Here is a 27,349-nt window from a genome sequence, read left to right on the forward strand (position 1 = left end):
CCATGGCTGGAAAATACAGAAATGAAGACTGATGCTAAACTGAGAATACAATGTTTACGGGATAATTCTAAAATTCCATTTAACACATGATCTCTCCTATATCAATAAGGATTCTGCTGCCTGCTTGAGAAACTATTGTGACCACAATCATAGTCTTACACTCCGCAGCAATTATAGCTCCTGCACAGCGCCACAACTTTAGGAACTCTTTGGCCCTCGCTCCTTTGCGCCTCCAGCAACACTTCCACCCTCGCTCCAACTTACCTGTTGTAGCGACGGCTTCCTCTCTTCAGTCCCCGCGTCTCTTCCAGTCCTCCCGCATCCCGTGTCCCACCTCCTCCTCCTCGGCCAGTGGCATTGGCCAAGGAGGAGGAGGATCCGTGAGACAATAGCGAATTTTCATTCGCTATTGTCACACAAATGGGCGGGCTTGAGGCGCACTGCTCTGCGTCCTGGGTCCACCCTTTTCGGAGACTCAGTGTCAGGACGGAGCCATCGGCTCCTGTTCTGACACAGCGGCACGGGGGAGGGGGGGGGTGGATCGCATTGTGCGGGCCAGACATAACGATCGTGCGGGCTGCATGCAGCCCGCGGGCGCAGGTTCCCCACCCCTGCTTTACAGGTTACTACTTTAGATTAACAGAGAAGTTCTAGTGCTAAAGTTACTACCCACGATCTGATGTTTGTGGTGATGCGTGTTTGCCTTTGCATGGGAGAACGGGGGCACTTAAAATTTTATATATATATACTTGAGTATAAGCAGACTTTTTCAGCACATTTTTTATGCTGAAAAAGCCCCCCTTGGCTTATACTCGAGTGAGGGTCCCACTTACCTGTTTTCCGGTGCAGTGCGCCGGCGCCGCCGCTCGGGAAAGCCTGTACACATTCGGCTATTCCTGTGCAGACGGTGCATGCGCGGTGACATGTTGGCACCGGGCGGTGCCATTTTTAAATGCAAGGCGCCTCACCGAAAGGTAAGTGAGACTCCTCCACAGCCCCTGCATCTCCTGAGGAGATTCTGAGATTCTCCTGTACCAGGCCCGCAGCACTGCATCTCCTCTACTATGCCCGCAGGCCTGCATCTCCTGTACCATGCCTGCAAGAGATGCAGGGCCTGCAAGAGATTCTCCTGTACTATGCCTGCAGCCCTGCATCTCCTGTACCATGCCTGCAAGAGATGCAGGGCCTGCAAGAGATTCTCCTGTACTATGCCTGCAGCCCTGCATCTCCTGCACCATGCCCACAGCCTCCGTTTTGGGTCTCATGGTGGTCCAGTTGGGTGCAGTAGCTGCTGCATTTCCCACCCTAGGCTTATACTTGAGTCAATACGTTTTCCCAGTTTTTTGTGATAAAATTAGGTGCCACGGCTTAGATTCGGGTCGGCTTATACTCGAGTATATACGACCTGTTTTTTGTGGCATTAATTATCTTAGAAGAAACATCTTTAAAATAAATAAAATGTAGCATGTTTAAGCTAAAGACTAACATTTTTCATCAAGAATATATGACATGCTTGTGTACAGCAAATATAAAACAGCGTAGCAGATTCTCTGGCTGATATAACTATGATTTGGGGTATTTCAGTTCATTCAACATTTTGTTTGTAAGCGATTTTGATGTTGTTTTGACCATTGGTGTTTTATAGAAAGACAAACATGCAAAAATATTTTGCTTTAAAGCATTGAAATTCAAAATGAAACAGAAAACATTTCTGTAAAATGGCCAAATTAGTTGATCAAAGGTCTTAATTCTTGTGCAGGTCACTGTATCTATTTTGATATTTTCTCACTGTGATCACATTCATTTGAATTATTTTTTTTTCCCTGTACTCCTAATCTGTTGATTAACAATCCCCTGCACTATGTCCTGTGTTTTGGATTCATTAATATACATCTCTTGCTGTAAGAGCTCGTTCAGACGTGTGTCGATACCATGTGTTTATGCGTCATTTATTCAGCAATTTTAAAACCACATAACCGCCTGTTAACGCCTGCCATGAATATTACAAGGGTACCACACAGTGCTGTTCACTCAGGAGCTGTAGTGTTGTGTTGTGTTAAAAATTAGGCAACATGTCTCTTTTATGAGACATCGACGCTTGTCAAACGCTTCCATTGATTTCAGTGGTAATGCTCTGTAAGCGCACCTTAACCACTTCCCACCCGTCATATAGCAAAATGACGGCCGCAAAGTGGTTGCACTATCCTGACTGGGCGGCGATCGGTGGTGTGGTGCGTCTCTCTGACACATCGCATTGCATCTCAGATCACGGTAAAGAGCCTATGACTTAGGCTCTTTATCATGTTACCCGCTGTGTCCAATCACAGCTCGTCACCTAGTTAAAAGGAAGTGCCGTTGATCGGCTTTCCTCAGTTAGTGTCTGACACTGGCGCGAGTAGAGAAGAGCCGATTGGCGGCTCTCCTGACGGGGGGTCTGTGCTGGTAATCAAAGCATTGATTACCAGAGCAGACCCTTGGGGGATGCCACTAGAGCCACCAGGGATGCCCACCCATGCAACTAGAGATGCCAATCAGTGCCCAGGGAGCCTGTCGGTGCCGTCCTCATCAGTGCCGCCCACCAGTGCCCATCATTGCCATCTATCAGTGCCGCCCACCAGTGCCCATCATTGCCATCTATCAGTGCCGCCCACCAGTGCCCATCATTGCCATCTATCGGTGCAGCCCATCATTGCCATCTATTAGTGCTGCCTATCAGTGCCCACCAATGCTGCATATCAGTGCTACCTATCAGTGCTGCATATCAGTGCCTGTCAGTGCTGCCTCATCAGTGCAGGAAAATGTATTTATATACAACATTTTATAACTTAAATAAAAAAAAAAAAAATGTTTTTTTGTTTAGCAAAAAATAAAAACCTTGCATTGATCAAATTCTACCAAAAGAAATCTCTATTTGTTGGGCAAAAAATGACATAAATTTGGCCTAGGTACAGTGTTGCATGACCGCGCAATTGTCATTCAAAATGGCAACAGCGCTAAAAGCTGAAAATTGGCCTAGGCAGGAAGGGGGTGAAAGTGCCCTGTATTGAAGTGGTTAACGGCAACTAAAGCATTTATGGTTTTAGTGAAGCATTTATGAAGTTGTTAGCTGGGCATTGGAGGAGAGATGGTAGAGGTTCCTGTAACCCAGAATGCACTGGGAAATAAAAGAGAACTAGGACATGGCAGCTTCAGCCACTTCCTGTTTGTATATAATAGCCGTGTGGTAACACCATTTGCTTCCCCGTGCAGGCAAAAGCATCAAGCCAGCCAGCAATACTGACAGTGCCAGACAGAAACAGAGGCATTGAGCATTATTACCAATGGCAAAGCTTTTTGTTTTAGCAAAGTTGAGCTTGACCGAGCCAAGTGTCCTAGATCAAAGTATACGAACTCCTCTTGCAGAAAATGTACTAAATGTTTGCTATCGCACCAAAATCTAACCATATCTCAAGGTACATCCTTTCCTCAGCATCACTTACCCTTTAGGCACTTCCAACTTGAAAAGCAACGCTTCCATGAGCATTTATCAAGCATTCTTGAAGTGCTTTTAAAGCTTCGTAAACCCAAAGAAAACGCGTCATAAACGCATCATAAATGCCATAGGAGCGTTAATGAGCATTGCTTTGTTCTTCATAATCGACACGTGTGAACAAGCCCTAACTGCTTACCTGCTACCTGTCAGACCAGACTGTCACTAACCGCTCTCACCCCTACTAACGGAAAATGGATCAAAGTGGTTCCCACACATGCAATACCTATGTCAGCTTTGATATATTGGTCTGTCAGCCCATAATAAAATAAAAAATAAAAACAACAATTTTTTTTTTTTTATATATTATTATTATTTAAACAGTGCCAAATAAAGCCTGCTGTAACTTTAAAATCTATATAAAAAATATTTAGTTATGCAGATTATTTATAGTATATTAAGGTTAACGGGTACATACTGACATGGCTAGATTTAAAGTGATTGTAAAGTATCGTGTTTTTTTTTGCTAAAAATAGCAAACATGTTATACTTACCTACCCTGTTCAGTGGGTTTGCACAGAGCAACCCACATTCTCCCCTTCTCGGGTTCCTCTTTGATGCTCCTGGCCCCTCCCTCCTGTTGAGTGCCCCTACAGCAAGCAGAATGCTGTAGGGGCATCTGAACAGAGCTGCAGCTTCCTGTGTTCATTAAGACACGGAGTCGCAGCCTGGCTGCGCTCCCCCGCTCTCCTCCAATGGCTCACTGAATTTGATTGACAGCTGCAGGAGCCAATGGCACTGTGGTGCCAACTCAGCCAATGAGAAGGGAGAGTCTTGGGAAGCTCAGACACTCCTGCGACATCGCTGGAACGAGATAGGCTTAGGTAAATATTAGGGGGGCTGCTGCTCACAAAGTTTATCTTCATGCATAGAATGACTTTACAACCACTTTAACTTGGGCACATGGGCTGCAATTATCTCTATTTACAAAAGGGTTTAAAAGCATGAGATGAGCAATGTATTTTGCACATTCTTCAATTGTCCTGTTTTGTATTTTCTGGCGTATAAGACTACTTTTGAACCTCAAAAAAATCGCCCAAAAATGGGGGGTCGTCTTATACGCCGAGTATAATAGCTCCAAGGTAACCTAAGTATAAGTATTACCGGTAGATGAAAATTAGGGGGGTCGTCTTATACGCCGGAAAATACGGTATTTATTGTATCGATCTATTCTTTAGACGAGCTTAGAACTATTGTCCAAAGTATTTTGCTATTCAGAATTCTGAAAGTCATCGGTTTATAGCTTTTAGCCTTTCTTGGTAAATGTACCAATGATTTGTGTAATTTTCCTTCAGAGTCCTTGGGAGACGTATTGTATGGGAAAGACAAGTGTACTTTACAAACGCAGGGATCTCAGCAGGTTGGTATGCACTTCTAAACAGGTTATCTTTTCTCATTTTCAGAGGCATCTAAGGAGATGATGTGTTTTGTTATTAAGTTAACTTTTTGTAACATGTTTACACCCATATTCAGGGTGTAAATGTAACAGATGCCCTGGCCCCACACCCCCTAATCCCCTGTTTTGACAGTGAGCAGTGGATCCCCGCACACTGTCACAATTGGTCGTGTCATTTATTCAGTGTTCTGTGAATGGGAAAACAACAAGTATCGACAGCCTTGTCGGCTTGAAGTTTTCAATGAATTACCAGGGCGCTGTAGTAGTTCATTGAGACTTCCTGTAAGAGTGTAATTGCCTGCTGATTGTGATTGCAATGCTTTACAGGCTTTGAACAAAAAAAAAAAAAAAAAAATGCTTAATTTTTACCTGCAAAAAAGTGCATTTATTTTTTGGAAATGTGAACTTATCCTTTGACCACCTTACTCTTGGGCCAATTCTGATATTTGTCATACATACAATCAGCATTTTGTGGTAGAAAATTACTTAGAACCCCCAAACTTATATTTTTAAAAGCAGAGACCCTCGAGAAAAAAATGGTGGTTGTTACAAGTTTTTATGTCGCTTGTTATCTGTGCAGTCATTTTTAAAAATGCACATTTTTAGGAAGAAATACACTTTAGTTAATTTTAGTGCACACAAACACAGTATAATACCCATTTTTTTTTTTTTTATAGAGCTGCAATATGTGAAAGTGAACCTTTTACCTGAAATTCTACTTTTTTTTTTATGTCGCATATCAGAAAACGGTCCTATTGTCTCTCTTTAACTGTTTTGTCTCACATCTAGGTGTCCTGTGTGGAGCTGCCTCCAGACACCTCTGCGTCGTGTTCAAAAAAAGGCAACAGTGACTCTGGTAAGGAACCTTCATGATCTCTCTGATCCTTGGTATCACATTGGACTTGACATTCCCACCAAAGTGTATATAATCACTTCGGTCATTGTATAAACCGTTATTGAGCACATTTTCTATGTATTTTTTTTTTTTTTTTGTTTTTTTTTTTTTTACTTTGCTTAGAAGAAAATTCTTCAAATGATCAACCAGCAGAACAACAGAGAAAGCGCCATAAGTCAGACAGTATTTCATTAACGTTTGATGAAAGCCTTTCGTGGTGGGTGATAAGTGGCTTACGGTGTGATAGAAATAACAGTGATTCAACAGACACCTCTTCTAATGCTGTAAGTAAGGTTATTGGCTAACAAAAAATTGGTGTGAGAGGCTTTTTTTTTCAGCAAGGGGGTGTCAGACAACAGTGCAAGTTAACAGCATTCAGGTGTCCTCATGCAGAAAATTCTGCTCTGTTGCCTTTTGAGGTTGATTCTATGCTACGGTGTCTGGTTTGTGATTTGTTTTGAATACAAGCTAAATGGATAAAGACAAAATACATACAAACATAAGTTGCAGGTTGACTGAGAGGTTCTGTTTGCATATAGCAGTTGGTTTTGAATTTGTCTGCGCATGTGTGATATGCCAAGAGAGTCTATAGGTTGTAATCATATGAAAGCAAAGGTCTGAATAGAAAAAATAGTGGGCATGTTTTATAGGATATCTTTATTTGAACAACGGTTGCTTTGGAAAAATAAAGATTCTCTCAAACATTCAACTTGGTAAGTTAATGGAGAAAGTTTACCTATGTTTAAGGGTCCTTCATACATAGCATAGTAGATGTACAGTATATTTTACTGATGGATTGTTTTGCATGGGCAGATTCCGGGAAATGCAGTGTCTCTGTGGCTGTAGGACACAGGGAAAAAGTACTTGAGGCACACTTTGCTTTATGTGCACTACAGCCTGTGTTTGCTATTAAAGTGATATTAAAGCAATTTTTTTTTTTTGCAAAATTAAATGCTGATAGCAGGAATTAACATGCTTCATGTATGTTAATTAACATGCTTTTTTTTTTTTTTTTTATATTTCTTCACTTTTCTTGCTCCTAACTTCAGGTAAGTGGGTGCCTTCGGGGATCTATGGTGTCTTGCCGGAGTCTCCACTGTATGCATGCTCCCTTGGTGAATGTCAGTGGCTCCTGAGCTTTAGCTTTGAGGAAAAGTAGAAAAAAACGTCAGCAAGAGTGTTAGCCCTGCTATTAGCATCTCATTTTCCAAAGAAAAATTACTTTCATATCTCTTTTTAACCCCTTCCCACTTAAGGGTAAAACAAATGTTAATGCCTAAGCACAATTTTGCAACTTTAGCATCTGTTAGTAAAACTGTACATATTGTCACAACTAATTTGTGCATTCAGGTGGATTATACCTTGTTTATTTCACAAAAAATTGGGCTTTAATTTGATGGTAAATGGTAAGGGAGATCACCTGATTATTATTATTTTTTTTAAAATTAAAGTAGAACTGCCCCAAAATATTAAAAAAAATATTTTTTTAACATTTAGCTGTATATACTTACTACAACCATAATTTACCACCAAACAACAACCCAAAATAAATTCTCCTTCTTTGACGATTACACCAATACCACATGTTAGTTGTATGTTAGTTATTGTTTGTACTCGTAGTAATTATTTTTTTTTTACACAGTTTGGTTTGTTTAGTGCCGGTTCACAATTGTGCGATCACAGAGATCGCATGTAATTCGGATAGCATTGCTCCTAAAATTACATGCGATCTCTGTGCAGTGCAAATTCAGCCATACAGTTTGTATGGCTGAATTCGCCCGCAATCGCACTAAAAGATGCGCAGGGCCCTTTTTTTGGTCTGCAGCAGAATCTGATCGCATGGTGGTTCACACTAGTGCGATCCGATTCTGTGCGAACTTTCAGATCGCACTGCGATATGCGATCCGGTGTCGTTCACCCCCAGCTTACCGTATATGGCAGAGTGAACTGCCAGGGATGCGATGCGGGAACACGCTGTATATTAGCAGCGTTCCCGCATTGCACAAATGTGAACCGGCACTTACAGCTTCCTCTCCTGCAACGAAAGCAAGATATAATGTATCCTCCTCTTCATTCAAAAGAGGAAGTAAACACAGGGGTGGGCTCAGTGACTAATCACAGCGATCAGGTGAACCGGGAGTCCCGGGTCCCAATCATTTGTATCAGACCCAGGGCTCTTGTAGAGAGCTTGGTCTCTGTGCTGGGAGTGTGCTGTGTGGCATGCTCCCAGAACAAAGAGAGATACGCATATATGCAGCCCCACAAAAAGACCTACTCCAGTGAGGCCCCATATATGTGTTGAATAAATGCAGACACTATACACTTGAGAATGTTTGTAGCATCAGAAAGGATATTGCATCTGTACAAGATATATTTTTAGTCTGCATGCACAAACAACCCAAGAAATCTCTTTACTTAGTACTACATGGACGTATGGGAAAAAAAATATTATTTGTCACAACAATAAGTATTTTTATAGCAGTATTCATAAAATGTCAACTTTGCTTTTAATATTTTGAAAGTATGTGAAAAGTTCTATACAGGTGAGAGAGGTACCGTGACAAGCTGTAAGATAGTATGACATTTGTTGGGTATCATCAGAAGAAAAGCTGAATGCCAGTTGGGACAGATCTGTAGCAGTTTATTGGGACTGGGTACCATTTATTGACATTACAGAATTCTGTGTCGAGCTGCTGATTCTAGGAAGACATCCCTAATTGCACACAGCCTGTAAAAAGCTTATTTGCTGTCATCCAACCTGATGTAGGATTGCAGCCACTGAGGGAAGGTCGATAAAAATTGTAGGACACCAGGATCTTTAGGAGATTTTTTTTTTTTTGCGCAATCATTGACATTTTAACATATTAGGCTATCCGTAATGATATGCATTTCATTTAAAAGACATTGTTTTCGGTTGTCAAAATTAACATTTACTTTTCTTTGTAAGTGGGTGCACTGGTAAGTAAATATATTTTTTAGCTGTCACTGGTTGTCGGGAGTTAAGCACTGCCAGTAATCTCCCATCTATTTCAGATTAGGTCTCTCTTCTTCCCAAACTGTGGACACCATTTTGGCACCTCAGCATTTCATCAGTTCTTTCTACTTTCACATCTTGTTTTAGGATCTTCATGCGCATTCAGACGACTCTGATTGGCTGGACCAGGATTCTGACTCTGACCAGTTCAGCGTGGAATTTGAAGTTGAGTCTGTATATTCAGATGATTACAGCCCGAGTGCAGATGAACAGAGTCATTCAGATGATGATTTAGATGATGAGGTAAGAATATGTTTTTAAGCTAATTGCTAATGATAGCTTGAAAAACATCCACACAAAATGCAAATGTGTTTTTATTATATAATTTGTATGCTATTCTCTGAACTAGTACTAAGCAGTTTCAGAATTTTGTTTATCCTTGTTGCATACATGTTTCTTGGGCATTTCATTGCAAGCTCATCACAGCTGAATGGTTTGTTCATGTAGGCATAGGCAACAGAATAAAACAAGACCACTACCTAAACAATACACAGAAAAATGTGGTTAATGCAGCTGAACAAAATACAAAAAGTGAACTATTTTACCCACCAAAAGATTTTTAATTCTTTGATCCAAGCACCACTGTCAGAAATCCCAGCCACACCCTTGACCTCCAATTCAGCAGCACTTTATCAAAAAACATAATCTGCTGAATGAAGCTGCAGCATGTTGAGAGAAGTTCTCTCTCTCTCTTCACTTTCTCTTCTCTTGTTAGCACACTGACATTGAACAGAGTCTGAATGGATGCATATCCTCACCCCCCTTCCCTACCATTGTGAGAACTGATGTGCAGACTTAGGACTTAGAGGTGGCTGCTCTCAAGGCAAATTTAGGCATTTTCCTTGGATACATAGGTGTGCAATGCTTTTTATTTTTCCGCTTTAACAGGATTTTTTCTTTTTACGCTCTTTTATTTGGATTTAGTGATATTAAAGTGCTGCTTATCAGCATTCAGGGATAACAATATTTTGATAAGCGTCTGATAATGCATTTTTTGTCTGGCTCTATGGCAAGGCTTTGGATTGTTATCAAAAGATTTGTATATGTCTAGGTGGGTCTCTTTTGGAACTGATACATTTGTTAGCAAACTCTTTTTCTGCTAACTTAAACTTTGAAACTGAATGAAGGTAGATGTTTGCAAATATTGTGTATAAAGGCATTGTGATTTCTTAGCAATGTGATCATCTTTTGTCTTTTATGTATTTAAACACAGCAAATCGTCATGCCTTCATTGCAGTATCTCCTCTCTTACTTCCATAGGCTGCTGTAAGCCTGGTCTGTTGTTACATTTTGGGTACTGAAGATGATCAGCAACAGTGATATCACTGAAATGCATGTTCCTATGCTTGTGCATTTTAGTGAGTGGCCCCTCGTCTTCATTGCTCCAAACCTAATGTCATCTGTTCAGATGTGAGTGGGAAGGCAGAGAAGCATGCCAAACAGCCTGTCAATTCCCACACACACTGAGCTCAGATCCAGTCTACGAGACTAATCATTTGTCTCCCAGGTAGGAACCTAGAGCAAACCCTTTTCATAGAAAATGTCTTTTAAAATGCAATGCTTTTTTTAAATCTGCATTTATTGAATGTTAGAATATGACATACATTACAAGTGGAGCAGATTTCTGCATCAAGAACATTGGCATGAAGTTCCAGGTTGCAACAGGACCAGTTCAGAATCATTACATCACAGTGATGACTATACCTTCCGGGCTCATAATATATCTTAGGAGGGTGTGGCAGAGAGTCTATGGTGTTTAGAAACTTGGTTTGCCGTGGCTTACAGATCATTTTCAAGACCTATCGGCAAGAAGAAGGACATGGGGAAAGGAAAGAAGGGAAGGAGGGGGGATGGGGGAAAGAGTAAGTTAAGGGGGGAATAAGAGTAGTGGGGGGTGTAAGGTAAAGGATACAGGATCAGTAGGAAAGGGTATAGGGGGCCTACCTATCAGCATCGCAGCACTTGAACATGAGATGCATACAATAAAGGGGATGATAATCTGTTGCAGAATACTTGTGAATTCCAAAGGGTAGTCCAAGCAACACAGATTCCAGTATGAACTCTGTTTAATAGTTTCCTTAAACAGATGGAGCTTGGAAATCTAGTCTAACAAATGGACTAACTCTGGAAGGGAAGGTGGTTGGGGTCAGCGCCATTTGTGATCACAGTACATGCTTGTAGTGAGAAAATGTTGAAGGATATATTGAGTAGCATGTTTTAAAGAGCTAGAGCCTGGTAACACAAAAAGTGGAACAATATGAGGAAGGTTAAGGACAGCGAAACCTATGATTTTGGTGCAGAGTTCTCGGAGTTTCTTGTGAGGGTGCAAGCCCACCAAATGGGGTCATAGTGCCAAGATGGGTTTCTCCACCATTAGACGGTGACTGAGGGATACATGATGGGAAGCATTGGAGGGCATAAGTACCAAGTGAGCATTTTGAAATTGGTTTACTGAGCTTTGTTTGCCAAAGAGAGTTGATGCTTTAAAATAAAGGCTTGTGTGAAAGGCTCCTTTCTCAAAAACAGTTCTAGCCAGATCTTGACCACATAGTTTGTTGTGTGTACCACTACTAAAAATATATCAGAGACTGCTTCTATCGCAAGCAAATAGGGTTGCGGCCATGTACATGTATAATTACATGCTAAAAAAATTTCTGCTAAAAAAACATTTATAGTGATTGATATAGTCATTTAAATTAAGCTAAGCACCTTTTACCTTTTTCACCCTTGCTTTGTATAGAAAATGTTCAAATGTAGCCAATAAACAACTTGCCTGGAAAGTGAACTTGGCTTGTCACAGCCATGACAGTGGAAGAGCTCACTACTAATGTTGGAAATGTGCTGTATGGAAATAGTTAAATTATTTTCATGAGAATTTTCCCAATTTATAATATTTATTTTGGTGTTTACTGAAGAGAATACGGGTTCTTTTGTAATGAATGTCTGTTTTCTAAATCTAGGTGTATCAAGTAACCATATACCAAGCTGAGGATAGTAATGTGGATTCGTTTGAAGATGATACTGAAATTTCAGAAGCCGTAAGTAATTTTAATTGGACCTGACTAAAATGTAAATGAGTATTCACTTTTAGCCTCATACATACAGCAAACGCATCCGGAAAGTATTGCTAGCACTTCACTTTTTCCACATTTTGGTATGTTACAGCCTTATTCCAAAATTGATTAAATTCATTATTTTCCTCAAAATTCTACAAACATTACCCCATAATGACAAAGTGAAAGAATTTTGAATTGATTTCTGGATGCACTGTATGGGTAACCTTTAGCTGGATTTCATTCAAAAAGCTCAACAAGTATTAAGATTGAGCCTCTAGAATAGAATATCGATACCATCATCCATGTATCAATAGAAAATTCGAAAGGGAGACAATTTCCCCAAAACAGTTTCCAAGGGAGGGGGGAAGGGAAAAAAATTGGACTTTCTCTGTACCGCAAGCTCAATACACATGGGGTAAAGCGCAAAAAGTGCTCATTTAGGCCTGGATCAGTACTGGAACATTCCCTTGATTTTGATTGTTTTGACTGAAAGTTTTAGCAGCAGAAAATTCAATATATAAACACACAAATTTTCAACGCATATATTTTACAGCAGTTTTTTTATTATTTGGGCACATACACTCGTAAATCTGAAATACAAACATGTAAACTACCTTACTGTATAAAGCAAAGTTCTCGTTTGTAGGGGGAAAAAAATGGACATATTTGTGCAAATGTTTTGGGGAGGTGCTGGAGCTCATTGCATGTTGCACCCTAAATATGGGTATAACGTGTAACATACTCCAAAAGGTGAACTTAAAGCGGAGTTCCAGCCATTTACTCACCTGTCCAACGGTCCAGCGATGCGGCCGCCGGAAGCCTCGATCCTCTCCCTCGGCGCCGGCATCACTGCTGTGGGCACCCGGCTGTTACAGTTTGCGGCTTCACAGCCGGGTACCCACTGCGCATGCGCGAGTCGCGCTGCGCGCCGTGATTGGCCGGCAATCTTCTGGGACCTCTGACGTGTCCCAGAAGATTGCAGGGAGGGAGGGGGAGAGGAGAACTTCCGCTCAGGGCGCCGCGGCGCTCCGAGCGGAAGTGGGAGCGGGTACCTGTCAAAACTAGGTACCCGCTCCCCCCCCCAAAAAATGACATGCCAAATGTGGCATGTCGGGGGGTCAGGACTCCCTAAAGCGGAAGTTCCACTTTTGGGTGGAACTCCGCTTTAACCTTAACCCTGACTTGACTCTAAACCAACCAAAGCATTTAACACAGCCTAAGCTCTAAATAACAATTATAGCGGGAATAAACCCAAAAATAAGAATGTAATTGCCGCTTTCTTATCCTTGGATGTGGAAGCTGCATTAAATTTTTTTTAGGTGATTGGATCAGTAACACATCTCCTGTATTAGAGTGATGAAGGTGCAACAAAGAGACACCTTTGGACAAGGGGAGGAAAGTGTTAGATGTACTAGCAGGTTTAGAAGCACTATCAAATTGAAGTCAAAATCCAGCAAATCATTTTTAAACAGTTATAGCAACAGTTTTTTTTGTTTCTTTTGGGAGAAAGGATTTACATAAATAAAAACTGAGCATTGTAAGCAGCACTGCCAGTGGTAAATTGTTTGTCTCAACCCACTGGATTCTGTAGTGTCGGCATTAACTGTTAGAAGTGACTGTTGCAGATAGCAGAGGGAAGAAACCGCAAATAGGAACCACACTCAGGGCAGTCATTGATATGTGGCAAAAGAGGCAGCTATCCAGGGTCCAGTCATTGTTTTGGGGCCTAAAGCAGCTATCCCTTGAGCCCACGCTGCCCACAAATTTAGAGCCCCAGCAAACAATGAGCGGACAGAGCTGTGAGCTTCACTGATGCTCTGACCCTGCCCTCTGGTACACAGTCCACAAAGGGGACAGGCAGCAGCCCTTTACCAGCAGGCAGGGGCGTGAGCTCCATGATGCTCTGACCCCACCCCATGCCATGCTGCTGTATATCAGAACTCGGGAGGCCTCGGGGTAGGAGCTGATGCCAGAGTGGGAGGGGCAGCACTGTTGAGCGGATGGTGAGCGGTGCTTGGCTGGGCAGGACTAGGTAGGTCCTTTTGGATGGGCTACCGTGTCTGCGTTTCCAAAAGAAAGAAGGTGCTTGCAGCATTGTAAAAACGCATTGACCTTGAAATCTCATCATGCTTTTGCACCATGCGATTTCCCTGCGATTTCGGCACCTGCAAGCGTGCTGTGTTTTTGGATGCATGACGGTGCAGTCCAAATCATTTGGTGGAGGGAGGATTATGGTGTGTGGTTGTTTTTCAGGGATTGGGCTTGGCTCCTTAGATCTAGTGAAGGGGGAACTCTTAAGGCGTCAGCATAGCAAAGCATTTTGGACAATTTAATGCTTCCAACTTTGTGGGAACAGTTTGGGAAGACTGCGCACCAGCGCACAAAGCAAGGTCCTTAAAGACATGCGTGAGTGAGTTTGGGGTGGAGAAACTTGACTGGCCTGCACAGAGTCCTGACCTCAACCCGATCAAACACGTTTGGGATGAATTAGAGCAGAGACTGTGAGCCAGGCCTTCTCGTCCAACATCAGTGCCTGACCTTACAAATGCGCTTCTGGAAGAATGGTCAAACACTCCTAAACCTTGTGGACAGCCTTCCCAGAAGAGTTAAAGCAGTTCTAGCTGCAAAGGGTAGGCTCCCTCCTCCTCCCTTTAACCATTAGTCAATTATGTGAGTTCTAAAGTGACACTCAAAGTGAATATTTTTGTCTATGCAGGGCTAAGTGAAAGAGTCACTTAATCCTCAACAACATTTTTCCTTTCCTGCTGCACCATTTGGATGCCAGGACCTGGAAAAAACGTCTTTCTCTTACGTCCTCCGACAGTCGCCGCCTCCTCTAAGTCATCACAATGGGGTATTGTCCACCTGTCCGTAGGACCAGCTAGGCATATAGACTTAGTCAAAAGACAAAAAGCATTAGCATATACACACCCACGGGGGCTGTCCCATCTGGCCTATACCCCCCCTGCATCACCACTCCCAACTCGGTTTTAATCTGCCTAGCATCAGGACTAGTTAGGCTCTCCTTGTGCTATGGCTTTAGTCTCAGCCTTCCTGATCTTTTATTTGATTTTCTTTGAAAATGTCAGTTTTTTTTTTCTCTCACTTTACTAGCTGTTTATTTTGTCAGCTTTAGTGTTAGTTTTGTCTTCAGATAAAGATGGATCATGCGGTGCTGGGATTCGGACTGGCCGCCCTGGTTCTTCAGGGCACTGAGGGTCAGATGGACCCCCAGCCCGCCATCGAGCGTTCAGCTATGGTTCGCCCTGGCACTAAGAACGACCCATCCCTGTTCGATGCAGGGATGCAGCCGTGAGGTGGCTACCTCACAGGACTCGTCTGCGCTGCTGCAGCGTCATGTCCCTGGCTCACGGCACTCCCTGTCGGATGAGGACAGAGGTTTATCCGTGCATAGAGGCTTCCCCACGCCATCGGGTACAGGTAAGTACTTTTCTGTGTGGGGCCTCTGTCTGGGGTGGCAGTCTGTGTTGCTGTGTGTCCCCATGTCTGTGCCTGTGTGACTCCCTGTGCGATCCCTGCGGGGTTCGTTTTTGTACAGATATGTCTGATTGCTGGGGGTCCCTGTCCCTGTGTCACCTTAGGTGCATGTTTGGGGGTAAAGCCGTGTGTCTGGTGCGGCGACCGCTGCGGGCGAAAATTTGCGCGGTCCACCATGTTTTTTGCTATGCACACTGTGTGGCCCCTCTGGGGCGAGTATACCGCTCGTTTTTGGCGCCATCCGCCGCCATTTTAGGGGCGGGAGAACGATCGGTTCGGCCGCATGTCGGCGGCCATTTTAGTGAAGCCTCCTATGCTTCCCTATGGGGCAGCCATTTTCCCTGAGGTCTGGCTTGTAGCCAGCCCCTCCCAACAGCATTTCCTTTTTTCTCTGCGACAGCACAGGCACAGGTAGCAACGATCTGCGGGCTCTGCAGTGTATCCCTCTCAGTCTTCTTCTGCATACTGCTTCTGGCTCAGTTTTTCTTTCTCCTTTGGGGGTCTTCATTGCTGTGACAGTAGCGGTGAGCTGCGCACTTCGCAGCGCTATTTAAGGGGACAGTACACTGATTTTTTGCACTGTAATTTTTTACTGGATTGACCCATGGATTCTCAGGAAAACAAGTTTCCTCCAGCTTTGGTGGGGGGCCCCAGTTCTCCTGTGGCCCCGCTGCGACCTGATCTGGCTGCTGTAGTTGCGACTTTAGTGGCAAATGTGGAAATGCTGATGTCTGAACGGGCTGCGAGAAAACGGCACAGGCTGTCTCTCTCTTCTGGTTCAGATGGGGATATGGCTACTGCTGCTGCGAGCGTGCCCTTTTCAGGGTCCCGCTCATCCCTGGACCCCCCGGGGTCTGAGGGGGAGGCTGAAATTGAGGGTGTTGACACATCCTCCCCAGGGTCCCCTGATGAACGGGCGACCATGGATGAGTTAATTGATTTCTGTAAAAGAAACTTTGCATTTAGAGGGTGAGCCCGATCCTCCGGGCATTGTGTCCTCTTTTGGGACGCGCAGAACCCGCAAGTCTGCGCAGGTTTTTCCCTGCCCAGCTGCTTTTCATTACACTGTTAATGAAATGTGGTGCACGTTAAAACGTCCGTTTCGTGGTGCCTAGTCGGTTCAAATTGCTTTATCCTTTTGCGCCGGCTACGGACTCGCGTTGGTGTGTGCCTCCACAGGTAGATCACACTGTGGCCGTGCTGAACAAGGCTACCTTAGTTCCTATTGAGGATACTCCGGTTTTCCGGGATCTCACGGGCCGCCGGTTGGAGTCTCTAGCCTGCCATTCCTATACGGTGGCGGGTTCGTTGCTCAAACCCGTTTTCGCGTCCGTTATGGTGGCTCAGGCGGTAGCAGATTGGATCAAGGTGCGTCGTATGCCTGACTGGAAATGGTGGATCAGGTCCACCAAGGAGTCATGTGTCTGTGTGATGCAGCCTTAAATGAGGCCCCCTTGGTGGCTCGCCTCTCGAGTGTCGCGGTGCTTAACCGGCGACTGATATGGCTGAAGAGCTGGTCGGCCGACCAGTCCTCACGGGGAACTGTTGCTGATTTTCCCTATGTTGGCTCTCGTCTTTTTGGCGAGGCGTTGGATACCCTGGTAAAAGGACACTCCGCCTCTGCCTGAATGGGCGCCCTCACCCGTTTCTGGGGTGGGGGGACGTTTGCGCGGTTTCCTCCAAACCTTGGCTGCTCCGGATATCGGACAGGTGGGTCCAGGAAATCGTTCGATCAGGATGCAAGATCGAATTCCTTTCAAGGCCGGCAGACAGATTCTTTCCCTCCAGTCTCCATCTGCTTCCGGGGCGTCTGCAGGATTTGCATCGGGCGGTGCAGGACCTGCTTGCTCAGGGAGTGGTTGTCCCGGTGCCTCATCGGGACAGGTTTCGGGGTTTTTATTCGAATCTGTTCTCTGTGCCCAGGAAAGTGGGCAAAGTGCGTCCTATTCTGGACCTGAAAGCACTGAACCGCTTCGTGCGAGTTCGAAGGTTTCGAATGGAGTCTCTCCGTTCGGTTGTGGCCTCCTTGAGGCCGGGAGAATTCCTGGCTTCGATAGATCTGAAGGATGCGTACCTGCACGTCCCCATTTTCGAGGGTCATCAGCGGTACCTTTTGGTTTGCTATTGCAAAGGACCACTACCAGTTTGTGGCGTTACCTTTCGGTCTCGCTTCGGCAATAAGGGTGTTTACCAAGGTGTTGGTACCGGTCCTGGGCCTGCTACGGGCCCAGGGCATTGCGGTTCTGGGGTACCTGGACGATCTGCTTCTGAGATCGAGAGCCAGCCAGGACCTTGTGCGCGATCTGTCCATCACGGTACAGACGCTCCAGGAGTTCGGATGGACCATCAACGTTCAGGAATCAGCGTTGTCTCCGTCGCTTCGCCTTCCCTATCGGGGAATGGTTCTGGACTTTGCTCAGGCAAAGGTATTCTTGCCGGAGGACAGCTCCGGACTGTGCGGGACGTACTCAGGTCCCTCGGGGACAATCCGTCCTCGTCACTCAGGACCTGCATGCGGGACCTGGGGTTGATGGTGTCGACCTTCGAGGCGATTCCCTTTGCCCAGTTCCACACGCGGGCTCTCCAGACGGAGATCCTGGCCAGGTGGGACAGACTTCCTCAGTCCTTGGATCTGGATGTCTCCTTGAGTCGCCGGACCAGATTGACTCTTCTGTGGTGGATCCAGTCCCCGTCGGTGGCGGAAGGCAAGTCCTTCCGCCCTGTGGTGTGGACTGTGGTTACCACGGACGCCAGCCTGTCGGGCTGGGGTGGAGTCCTGGGCATCCTATCTGCCCAGGGCACTTGGTCGGAGGAGGAATCCTCCCTCCCGATAAATGTACTGGAACTAAGAGCGATACATTCCGGGTGTGAAAAATTGGCAGGCCGACTATCTGAGCCGCCAGACCCTGGACTAGGGGGAATGGTCCCTTCACCCGGAGGTCTTTCAGATGCTGTGTGCGAATTGGGGATCCCCAGATGTGGATCTGTTCGCATCCCGGCTACACCGAAAGGTGGAAAGCTTCGTGGCAAGACCGCGCGATCCGTTGGCGGACGTCTCGGATGCGTTGGTGGCCCCTTGGCATCAGTATCGTCTGCTGTGCACCTTTCCTCCGATTCAGTTGCTATCCCGGGTTCCTTCGCAGATTGGCCTCGGAACCGCACATGGTGATTCTGGTGGCACCGGACTGGCCTCGCCGGTCCTGGTACGCCGACGTTGTTCGCCTGGCAGTGGCACCTTCGTGGCGCCTGCCTCTGCGGGAAGATCTCCTGTCTCAAGGTCCGATCTTCCATCCTGCTTTACAGTCGCTGGCTTTAACGGCCTGGCTGTTGAGACCCAGGTCTTGAAGGACAAGGGTCTATCCTCTGAGGTTATTCCTACCTTGATCAAGGCTAGGAAATCTTCCTCTGGTAAGGTCTATTACCGTACCTGGAAGGCCTACTTCACCTGGTGTGAGTCCAGGGGGTTTTCCCCTCGTTCTTACTCAGGGTCGAGAATCTTGGCTTTCCTCCAGTCTGGAGTGGATCAGCGCCTGGCGCTGGCCACAATAAAGGGCCAGGTGTCAGCACTGGCGGTCCTTTTCCGACACCCTGTGGCGTCTCGTTCCTTGGTGCGCACATTCATTCAAGGTGTGCGACATTTGGCTCCTCCCAGGAAGGGGCCTTTACCTCCATGGGACCTGAACTTGGTCCTGTCCGCGTTGCAGCGGGCTCCCTTTTGAGTATATCAGGGAGGTGTCGTTGCCTCTGCTGTCGAAGAAAGTTGCTTTTCTTGTGGTGATCACTTCGGCTCGCAGAGTGTCGGAGCTGGCGGCGTTGTCTTGCCGCTCCCCTTACTTGATAATTCACAGGGATAAGGTGGTTTTGCGACCACCCCCATCCTTCCTTCTCAAGGTGATCTTGGATTATCACCTTAATGAGGACATTGTCCTGCCTTCGCTTTGTTCGAAGACAATACATCCAAAGGAGATTGCCTTGCATTCCTTGGATGTTGTCAGGGCGATCAGGGTTTACCTGTCGTCTACGGAGTCTTTTCGGAAGACGGATTCCCTCTTTGTCCTTCCTGAGGGACCTCGGAAGGGCATGGCTGGGTCCGCAGCGACTATTGCCGAGTGGATCAGACAGACCATTGAACAGGCTTACGCCTTGACGGAACGGGTTCCGCCCTTCCCTGTTAGGGCGCCCTCTACCAGGTTTTTGAGTACTTCCTGGACCTATTGGCATCGGGCCTCGGTGGCCCAGGTGTGCAAGGCGGCGACTTGGTCGTCGGTGCACACGTTTTTTTTCCAAGTTCTACAAAGTAGACGTTCTGGCATCAGCTGATGCTTCTTTTGGCCGCAAAGTTCTCAGTGCGGCTGTGCCATGATGGACCCTTGAGTTTTTTTCTCTGGGTCCCTGGCTGTTGGCATTTGCTTTCCTGGGCTGTTGCTCCTGTTGAGCTTGTTTTTTTCTCTGTTGCCCAGTTGGTTCTTACAGTGCATGTAAGATTCCTTTCTCTGATGTGGGTACTGCGTTGCCTTTTCTACGGTTGCGTCTCCCACCCCTCATGTCTATACTGCTTTGGGACATCCCCATTGTGATGACTTAGAGGAGGCGGCGACTGTCGGAGGACGTAAGAGAAAACTGAATTTTTGTAAAATCTTACCGTAAAATTCCTTTCTCTGAGTCCTCCGACAGTCGCCGCCCCCGCCCCTCTTTTGTGGGGTTCTTATTACCTACTGCTATGCTACCAAACTGAGTTGGGAGTGGTGATGCAGGGGGGTTATTGGCCAGATGGGACAGCCCCCGTGGGTGTGTATATGCTAATGATTTTTGTCTTTTGACTAAGTCTATATGCCTAGCTGGTCCTACGGACAGGTGGACAATACCCCATTGTGATGACTTGGAGGAGGCGGCGACTGTCGGAGGACTCAGAGAAAGGAATTTTACGGTAAGATTTTACAAAAATTCAGTTTTCTTTCTATGGGTGAGCATGTGGCTCGCCCTTTCCTATGTGACAGGGCTAAGTGCCTTGTGATTCTCTTGCTGATGGGGAAAGGAGTAGTTTTCCAGAAAAAAGGAATGCATGGGTTAACTGCTCCTTTAGTCCCCATTCACACTAGCGCGACTTGTCAGGCGACTTGGTCGCCTCACAAGTCGCGGTGGGTCGCGGTGGGTCGCCTGCCATAGATTAGCACAGGACCCGTTCTAATAGGAGCGACACAAGTTGCTCCGACTTAGAAAAAGGGTCCTGTTCTACTTTGGGGCGACCTGGAGGGAACTTGCATTGACTTCAATGATATGAAGTCCGTGCATGTCGCGCCGAGGTCGCCCCGGCAAGTCGTTTCGCCCCTGTGTAAAGGGCTCTTAATCTAGGAGAGAACAGAAAAATTTTACTTAACATAATCCTCTGCATCCATGGCAGGCTCTTTTCACCCATGCTCCGATGGTGGACTGTCCCTTGATGTGGTCACTTCCAGTGTAGGGCTAGGGTCCCTGCATTGGTTTAGATGATGTCGGGACCTTAGACTGCTGAAGCATGGGGGAGAACATGCTACAGGGAGTGCTCTAGCAATGTGGAGGAATGGATAGGTGAATCTTCTTCTTTTCTTTGTACCCTAGATCTTGAATTATGAGTGCAGCCCCACTGCATGGAATCATTTTTGAGTCAAATGTGAGAAAACCCCACTATGTGTTTGTGATCCCGTTCACACAGCATACCTAAAAAGAAAAAAAAAAGTTCTTTCCTTTTTAAGATGTTGAAAACACTGAAATTATTCTCTCCTGCTTTTGTCACCATGTTTTTGAACTATTTTCATAGTTAAAAACCATTTCTGACACAAAATGAAAGACCCATTGTAAATATGCATTTGGAAATAGGGTGTCCTTTTTTTCACTGAGCTTTTTCTAGTGTGGTAAGTGTGATTTGTACCTGTCATTGCAGGATTATTGGAAATGTTCCGAGTGTGAGGAGATGAATCCCCCCATCCCAAGATACTGTCACAGGTGTTGGTCTCTTCGGAAGGGCTGGCTTCCTGATGAGAATGAGAAAAAAACAAACTTGTTAAAGAGGAAAAAGATGGAAGATTCTCTGGATGACGATGGTTTTGATGTACCTGATGGCAAAAAGGCAAAATTGTCAGATTCACAAGAATCCAATCTAGAAAAGAAGGAAGATGAGGGCTTACAAAGTTCAGAATCCCAGGAGACCGAGGACTTTTCTCAGCCATCCACGTCGGGTAGCATGGCTTCATGTAGTCAGGAGGAGCTCAGAGAAAATGAGCGGGAGCAATCCTATGAAGAAAGCTCAGAAAAGAGCCTGCCTTTGACCAGCATAGAACCTTGTGTCATTTGTCAGACAAGGCCAAAAAATGGATGCATTGTCCATGGCAGGACAGGACACCTCATGGCTTGCTTTAGCTGTGCAAAGAAACTGAAGAAAAGGAACAAGCCTTGTCCTGTCTGCAGACAGCCAATCCAGATGATTGTATTAACCTACTTCAGCTAAAACTCACTCCTTCACTATAAAGCTTTAAAATGGGAATAAACTAGATAAAAGCTTTGTATCCAATAGTTATACATAATATATAAAGTATATAGTATTTTTTTCCTCAACAGGAGAATGGACTGTTAAACTGTAATACTTGTTGGGCATATTATTTGCTTAATGAAGAATTCTAGCAAGCAGGTTTATTTAAGAACATGTACATAGTTTAAATCTTATAGTTTGTAAATTTAGGCACAGGTTGGTGTATTTTTTCATATCCTTTTAATATTATGGATGCTTGCAATCCGGTAATGAGGATGTGATTACAGGTGTGCCAGATTGTGACCGCATTTGCACTTATGTGGGACATCAGTCCATTTCTAGGGTGATGCTGTGTTTCTAATGCCATACACTGTAGCTGTGATAAACGCGTATAACCAGTTAATACTGTATGCAGGTGTATTTAGCCATTTGGTCGGGATTCCAAAATGATATAATAGACAAAAAAGGAGATACCGCAAGGTACGTCTGTGAAGGTTCTCATTTATTCAGGTCATCGTAAAGCTAGGGGTAGTCGATCACATGCAATTAGAATTGTTCAGTCATTTTTGAAGTTTTCACCGTTTGTCCCTAGTTGCCTCTTGGAACTGAAGAGGCTTCTTGGATAGGATACAAAAAATGCCCAATGATCCATTCCACTTGTCTGTTTTTAAAGCAGCATAACTCTTGCATTTTGCTGCCTGAAAATGCATATCGGGTAGAAATCTCATTCTCTCATGTGTGGCTAATTTATATCTATGCACTGCAGTTTAATGAGAATGACAAAGGAAAACTCTATAGGCCCATTTACACTTAACATATGTGCATAACCATGCACAATGCATGCACAGGGAACAGTGCAAATTCAGCTTTAAATATTACAGAACAAGTCTATTTTAATATTTTACCACTACTAACTATACCACAAAGTGTCCATGCAGTGCTTCTGGGCTCTGGTGGAGGCTCCAAAGGTGCTTCTGTGCACACCAGGAGTAAGTTAAAGTTAAAGCTTTCACGGGAGAGATGCGTTATGAGATGCTACTGGGAAATTGCTAAGTCTTTTGTTCTCCATTATTTGTATACAGTACACACAGAAGCCCCCCAAAGCACAAAGTAATGGGGAATGCAGGCATTTTGTGGTAGCTGCTAATGGCCAAGTTTATATATTTAAATACCTTGTAATATAGATGGATTCACTTTATGTTAAGTGTGTGTAAAGACACCTGTGGTCGCCATAAAACACAGTGGCAGTGCCCCACCCCCATTTTGAATCTTTTTCTGGTTGGCCTTTTCTATTCAAAGGTCGGTGTAAGGGCCAGTTCACACCACATGCAGTCCATTGCATGTTTTTTCTGTATGATAAGCGCATGGATAGTAGGTTATATGGCTTTCAATGGTATTGGTCACACAAGGGCTGTCAGTTCCAGAAAAAAAAATAGAACATGCTGCATTTTTTCTGCACTGAACTGTACTGGAACGTGTTAAAACATCCCAAAAACGTACTGAAACGCGTATCCTTATTTAGATGATGAAGAAAAAGCATGGGGGAAATGCACCGGAATGCATCAAAAACGCACTTGAATGCATCAAAAATGCGCATGCAGAAAAGCATCTGGAACGCGTTTCTATGGTGTGAACTGTTCCCTAGTTCAATGTGGTGACCAGCAGGTAGCAAATTAGGTATGCAATGAACTGTTTGGCGTGGTACTCAAACACTTACCAAATGGCACCTTAAATTGCATGAGTACAGAACCTATAAGGTGTCAAATAGGTTTAGCTAAAATAGCAGACATCAGAAGTACATTCTTGTCTGTAAAGTTGCTCACGTGAAGCTGTCATTCTCCGTTTTGTATATTGTATAGAGATATTTGCATGCAAAATGACTGGGCTGAAATCGCACTGCACAGAACTGAATGTGAATTGCAAAGGAACATGCAGTTCCTAGTGTGAATGGGCTCCAAGGGCTTTAATTCTCTATAAGCCATGGCATAATTCATTCTCTTACATTTTCATAGTCCATTCTGCTTCTCCACCAGTCTTTTTCAAGTGGAAAGCATGCTGTTATTTGCACACCGACATTTTGAAGTACTGAACCTGAATACAAGTTACCTCTTGCAAATGGTATGTTAATTCATAACTTTTGTGATATGTTGTCAAAACAATTAACAGTCCCCTTTATAATTTAGTTTGTGAGCAAGCCTGTAAAAATTCCAGAAGTTAAGCAACCAATGCGCCTTGAAGAATATGCTATTCTTTTCTGCTATTGAGGGCAGTGCTGATTCCCTGCTGCATTACATGTTTCTATCTACTGGGTTGGCTGACTGGCTCTTGAAATCTGCATGAATTTACTTTTAAAGTCTACGCAATTGTATTTTCCCATCTGAGATTTGTTATCTGGCAGAAGTTGTAGCTATAAGGCTTATATGGTGCGTACATTTTCTTCATAGGCGTCTACAGAATTTTTACAGATTTCTTTGAGGTAGTGTATTTTATATGAAGTTTGTAATCAGAATGAATGGATGACATCTGTTCGGTTGTCCTATTTGCTACGTCATGTATGTCTGCTGTGCAGAATTTTATTCTTGTGCCTTGCTATGTTTTGAGCGTTGGTTGTGAATGCAGAGATTTGTCCCACAACCCAAACCACCCTGTAATACATGTAAGGTATTTAGTGTAGGGTTAGTAAGCTTTTTTTCTAGGATATATGATTAAGCTTTGCTTTTAGTTTTCGTAAACTTTCATTTGTTAATTACTACAACATTTTCCACTGAGCATTGTATAACCGAAATGGTACTGCACACTTCATGTAAGCTGATTAATGACCATGGCCGCCTCTGTTTCATGTTATTCAGTTCTGTCTGGCTAGATTGGCCTTGTGGAGTAATGCAGGTTTTTTTGCACGTGAATGAGTTCCATCTTTGCTGTCTAAATTTTGTGAAACACATGAGTTTAGAAAAACGATATTAATCTATATCTTGTTTTTTATTATGCATATGATTGGCTATAACAGTTTTTCAAATCAAGGATATTTCCAGGGCCATAGGACTGTTCTCAGCCATTCTTGCGATTTACACATGCCTGTTGCATTGCGTAACCAGAGGTTTGACCTATTCTCCGCCAAACTCTGTAGCTTCTGCATCACTTATGTGCTTATTATCAATGGGAAAATCATCCACCTGTTACTGAAAATCTCCCTGTGCTCTCCCCTTTTGAAAGCAGCATGGAAAGATGTTAGACTGACCGTATTGTATAATGCAATAGAGCCTTTCACTTTCATGCTGCAGTGAAGAGGATTGTGAGAAGACACGTATAACATCCATATTTTTTAATGTATTTCAAATCTTTTTATAGGATACATTATTGTCATATATCTTTATTTTTTTTTTTTTTGCCTGGCCTTTGGTACATTCATTATCGATGAAATATTGTAGTTAGTGTGCATGTAAATTAGTTTTAGAATGTGTTGATTTGATTGCATATCTCCATTAGTAGAATTATTATTATTATTTTTTTTTTTTTTTGAGAAACCCAAGTGCTTCACAAAACTGTAACAAGTGTTTGTCATTGGCCCAAATGTGAATTCATATTGTCCTCATTGGTCCAAATGTGAATTCATATTGTCCTCATTGGTCCAAATGTGAATTCATATTGTCCTCATTGGTCCAAATGTGAATTCATATTGTCCTCATTGGTCCAAATGTGAATTCATATTGTCCTCATTGGTCCAAATGTGAATTCATATTGTCCAAAAAGGCGAGTGTTGCCGATAGATGGAGCACTGTTGTCAGCAGCTTTTTTTTTTTTTTCGTCTCATGCCTGTTCTGAATAACTTGGTTTGTCTCCGCTAATATGCCAAACTGTAATAGAATACATAGAACGCAGGCTTAGATTTGCTAATTCTGTTTAGAGGAAGAAGGCTGATATTTCACCAGTTTAAGCAAGTAAAATGTGCACTAATATTGACAACTCGTAGGAACACCCAGAATTTGCTTTATTTGGCTTGAAATTTGGGGGTTGATTAAGACAATATAACCTGTTTGCTGGTGAGTTATTTTTCATGCATCACTTTTATTTGGCAGATTTGTACAGCAAAAGGTTTAGTTTGTTGCCACTGTTAGTTTTGAATATTAAAATGTAGTTATTTATCCTGGATACAGTGTTCTGCTTACTAATAGATTTTTGGAAGGACTATTTAGTGCTGCATCCCTCTTATTCAACTATAAGCACTTATGCATTTATTAAAAACAAGTAGTAAAAAAGATCGACATGTAGGAGGGACTAAAAGTGATAGAATTATAAATTTTAGTAAATGGTCAGAGGTAATCTTTCTTAAAGATTTTACATAAAACACAAACTGGCATCCTTCAATGTGCACAATAATTTGCTTAACATTGTCAGATGATATATTTTTTTTTTATCTCCTTGATTTTGAAAATGCCTATTAGAGTAAAATGTGTTTGTGACTTTTCTTGGTTTATTGTGCCATGATAATCCTGCTATGTTTAACTATGATTGTAATTTTTTTTTTTTTTTGATTGAAGTACATCCCAATAGTCTTGCTAGGTTTTGCCCATGATTACTCCTTAACTTATGTTTAAACCCAAATGTGTCTAGGTTTAATTTACACTTCATTAGGCTTTCATGCTGTGTGTTTATGTTAATGTTTTGCTATTTATTTCCATCTATGACTGATCAGCAGTAACAATGCATAGAGTAAATACAGAGAGTAAAACCAGTTGCTAATGGTTGTTTCTGTACTTTCTCCTCTTAGCACCTTCTTCAGTTATTTTGTACTGTGAAAAATATATTTACAGTCCTAAGAGCTGATATGTACATTTAACCCTCTGTACAGAACATTCAACTAAAATGCACTGTATATAAACTATTGAAAATGTTACATTTTGTGAATTATTTAAGATTAAAAAAATTAATTTTAATTTTTTTTGCAGTGATGCATGTTGTTTTTTCTTTTTATAGAACACAGATACTGGGAAGTTTAGGAGTTCAGATCTGCAATGATTTGGGTCATTTACATAAAACTACTGGCAAAGAAACACTTGTAATAGCTTTTTCATGCTGTTTATTAGAATTTCCTCATGATTCAATAGATTGCCAATGGCTGCGAGCGCTGACTGGCGTGTTCTGGCAGGGGGCAGTACCCCCGTGAGAACATAATAGCTCAGCGGAAAAGATCACTGTACTAACATCGCATAGTTGGTACAGCAAGCTCCTCCTTGTTTTTTTTTTTTTTCTCATTCAGCCTGCTGGCTTGAATGAGAAATAAAAATGTAAAATGTGTACCAGACTTAAGGCTTGGTACTTCCTAAATGTCTTGCAACAATTTTATGTGTCAGTTGGTGGATATCCTGCTAGACCTATTAATTACAAACAACCCAGATCTAAAAGTGGGTGTGGAAGTAAGGAATAACTTGAACTAGC

General features: G+C 43.5%; 2 protein-coding genes across 2 annotated transcripts in view; one reads left to right on the plus strand and one right to left on the minus strand.

The window, feature by feature from the left end:
* The window catches only part of MDM2 (MDM2 proto-oncogene), a 36,704-nt gene extending 14,375 nt beyond the window's left edge, over positions 1-22,329 (plus strand). The window contains exons 6-11 of the mRNA XM_082256905.1: positions 4,825-4,889; positions 5,715-5,781; positions 5,944-6,104; positions 8,942-9,097; positions 11,815-11,892; positions 21,329-22,329. Coding sequence (XP_082113031.1) covers positions 4,825-4,889; positions 5,715-5,781; positions 5,944-6,104; positions 8,942-9,097; positions 11,815-11,892; positions 21,329-21,892 — 1,091 coding nt within the window. The 3' untranslated portion in view covers positions 21,893-22,329. The remainder of the gene's footprint in view (positions 1-4,824; positions 4,890-5,714; positions 5,782-5,943; positions 6,105-8,941; positions 9,098-11,814; positions 11,893-21,328) is intronic.
* Positions 1-27,349, minus strand: part of CPM (carboxypeptidase M) — a 224,544-nt gene that overhangs the window by 28,013 nt on the left and 169,182 nt on the right. The gene's annotated exons all lie outside the window — the stretch shown is intronic.

The sequence above is a fragment of the Pelophylax lessonae genome (genome assembly GCF_965119305.1).
Source record: "Pelophylax lessonae genome assembly, chromosome: 4".
NCBI lineage: Eukaryota > Metazoa > Chordata > Amphibia > Anura > Ranidae > Pelophylax > Pelophylax lessonae.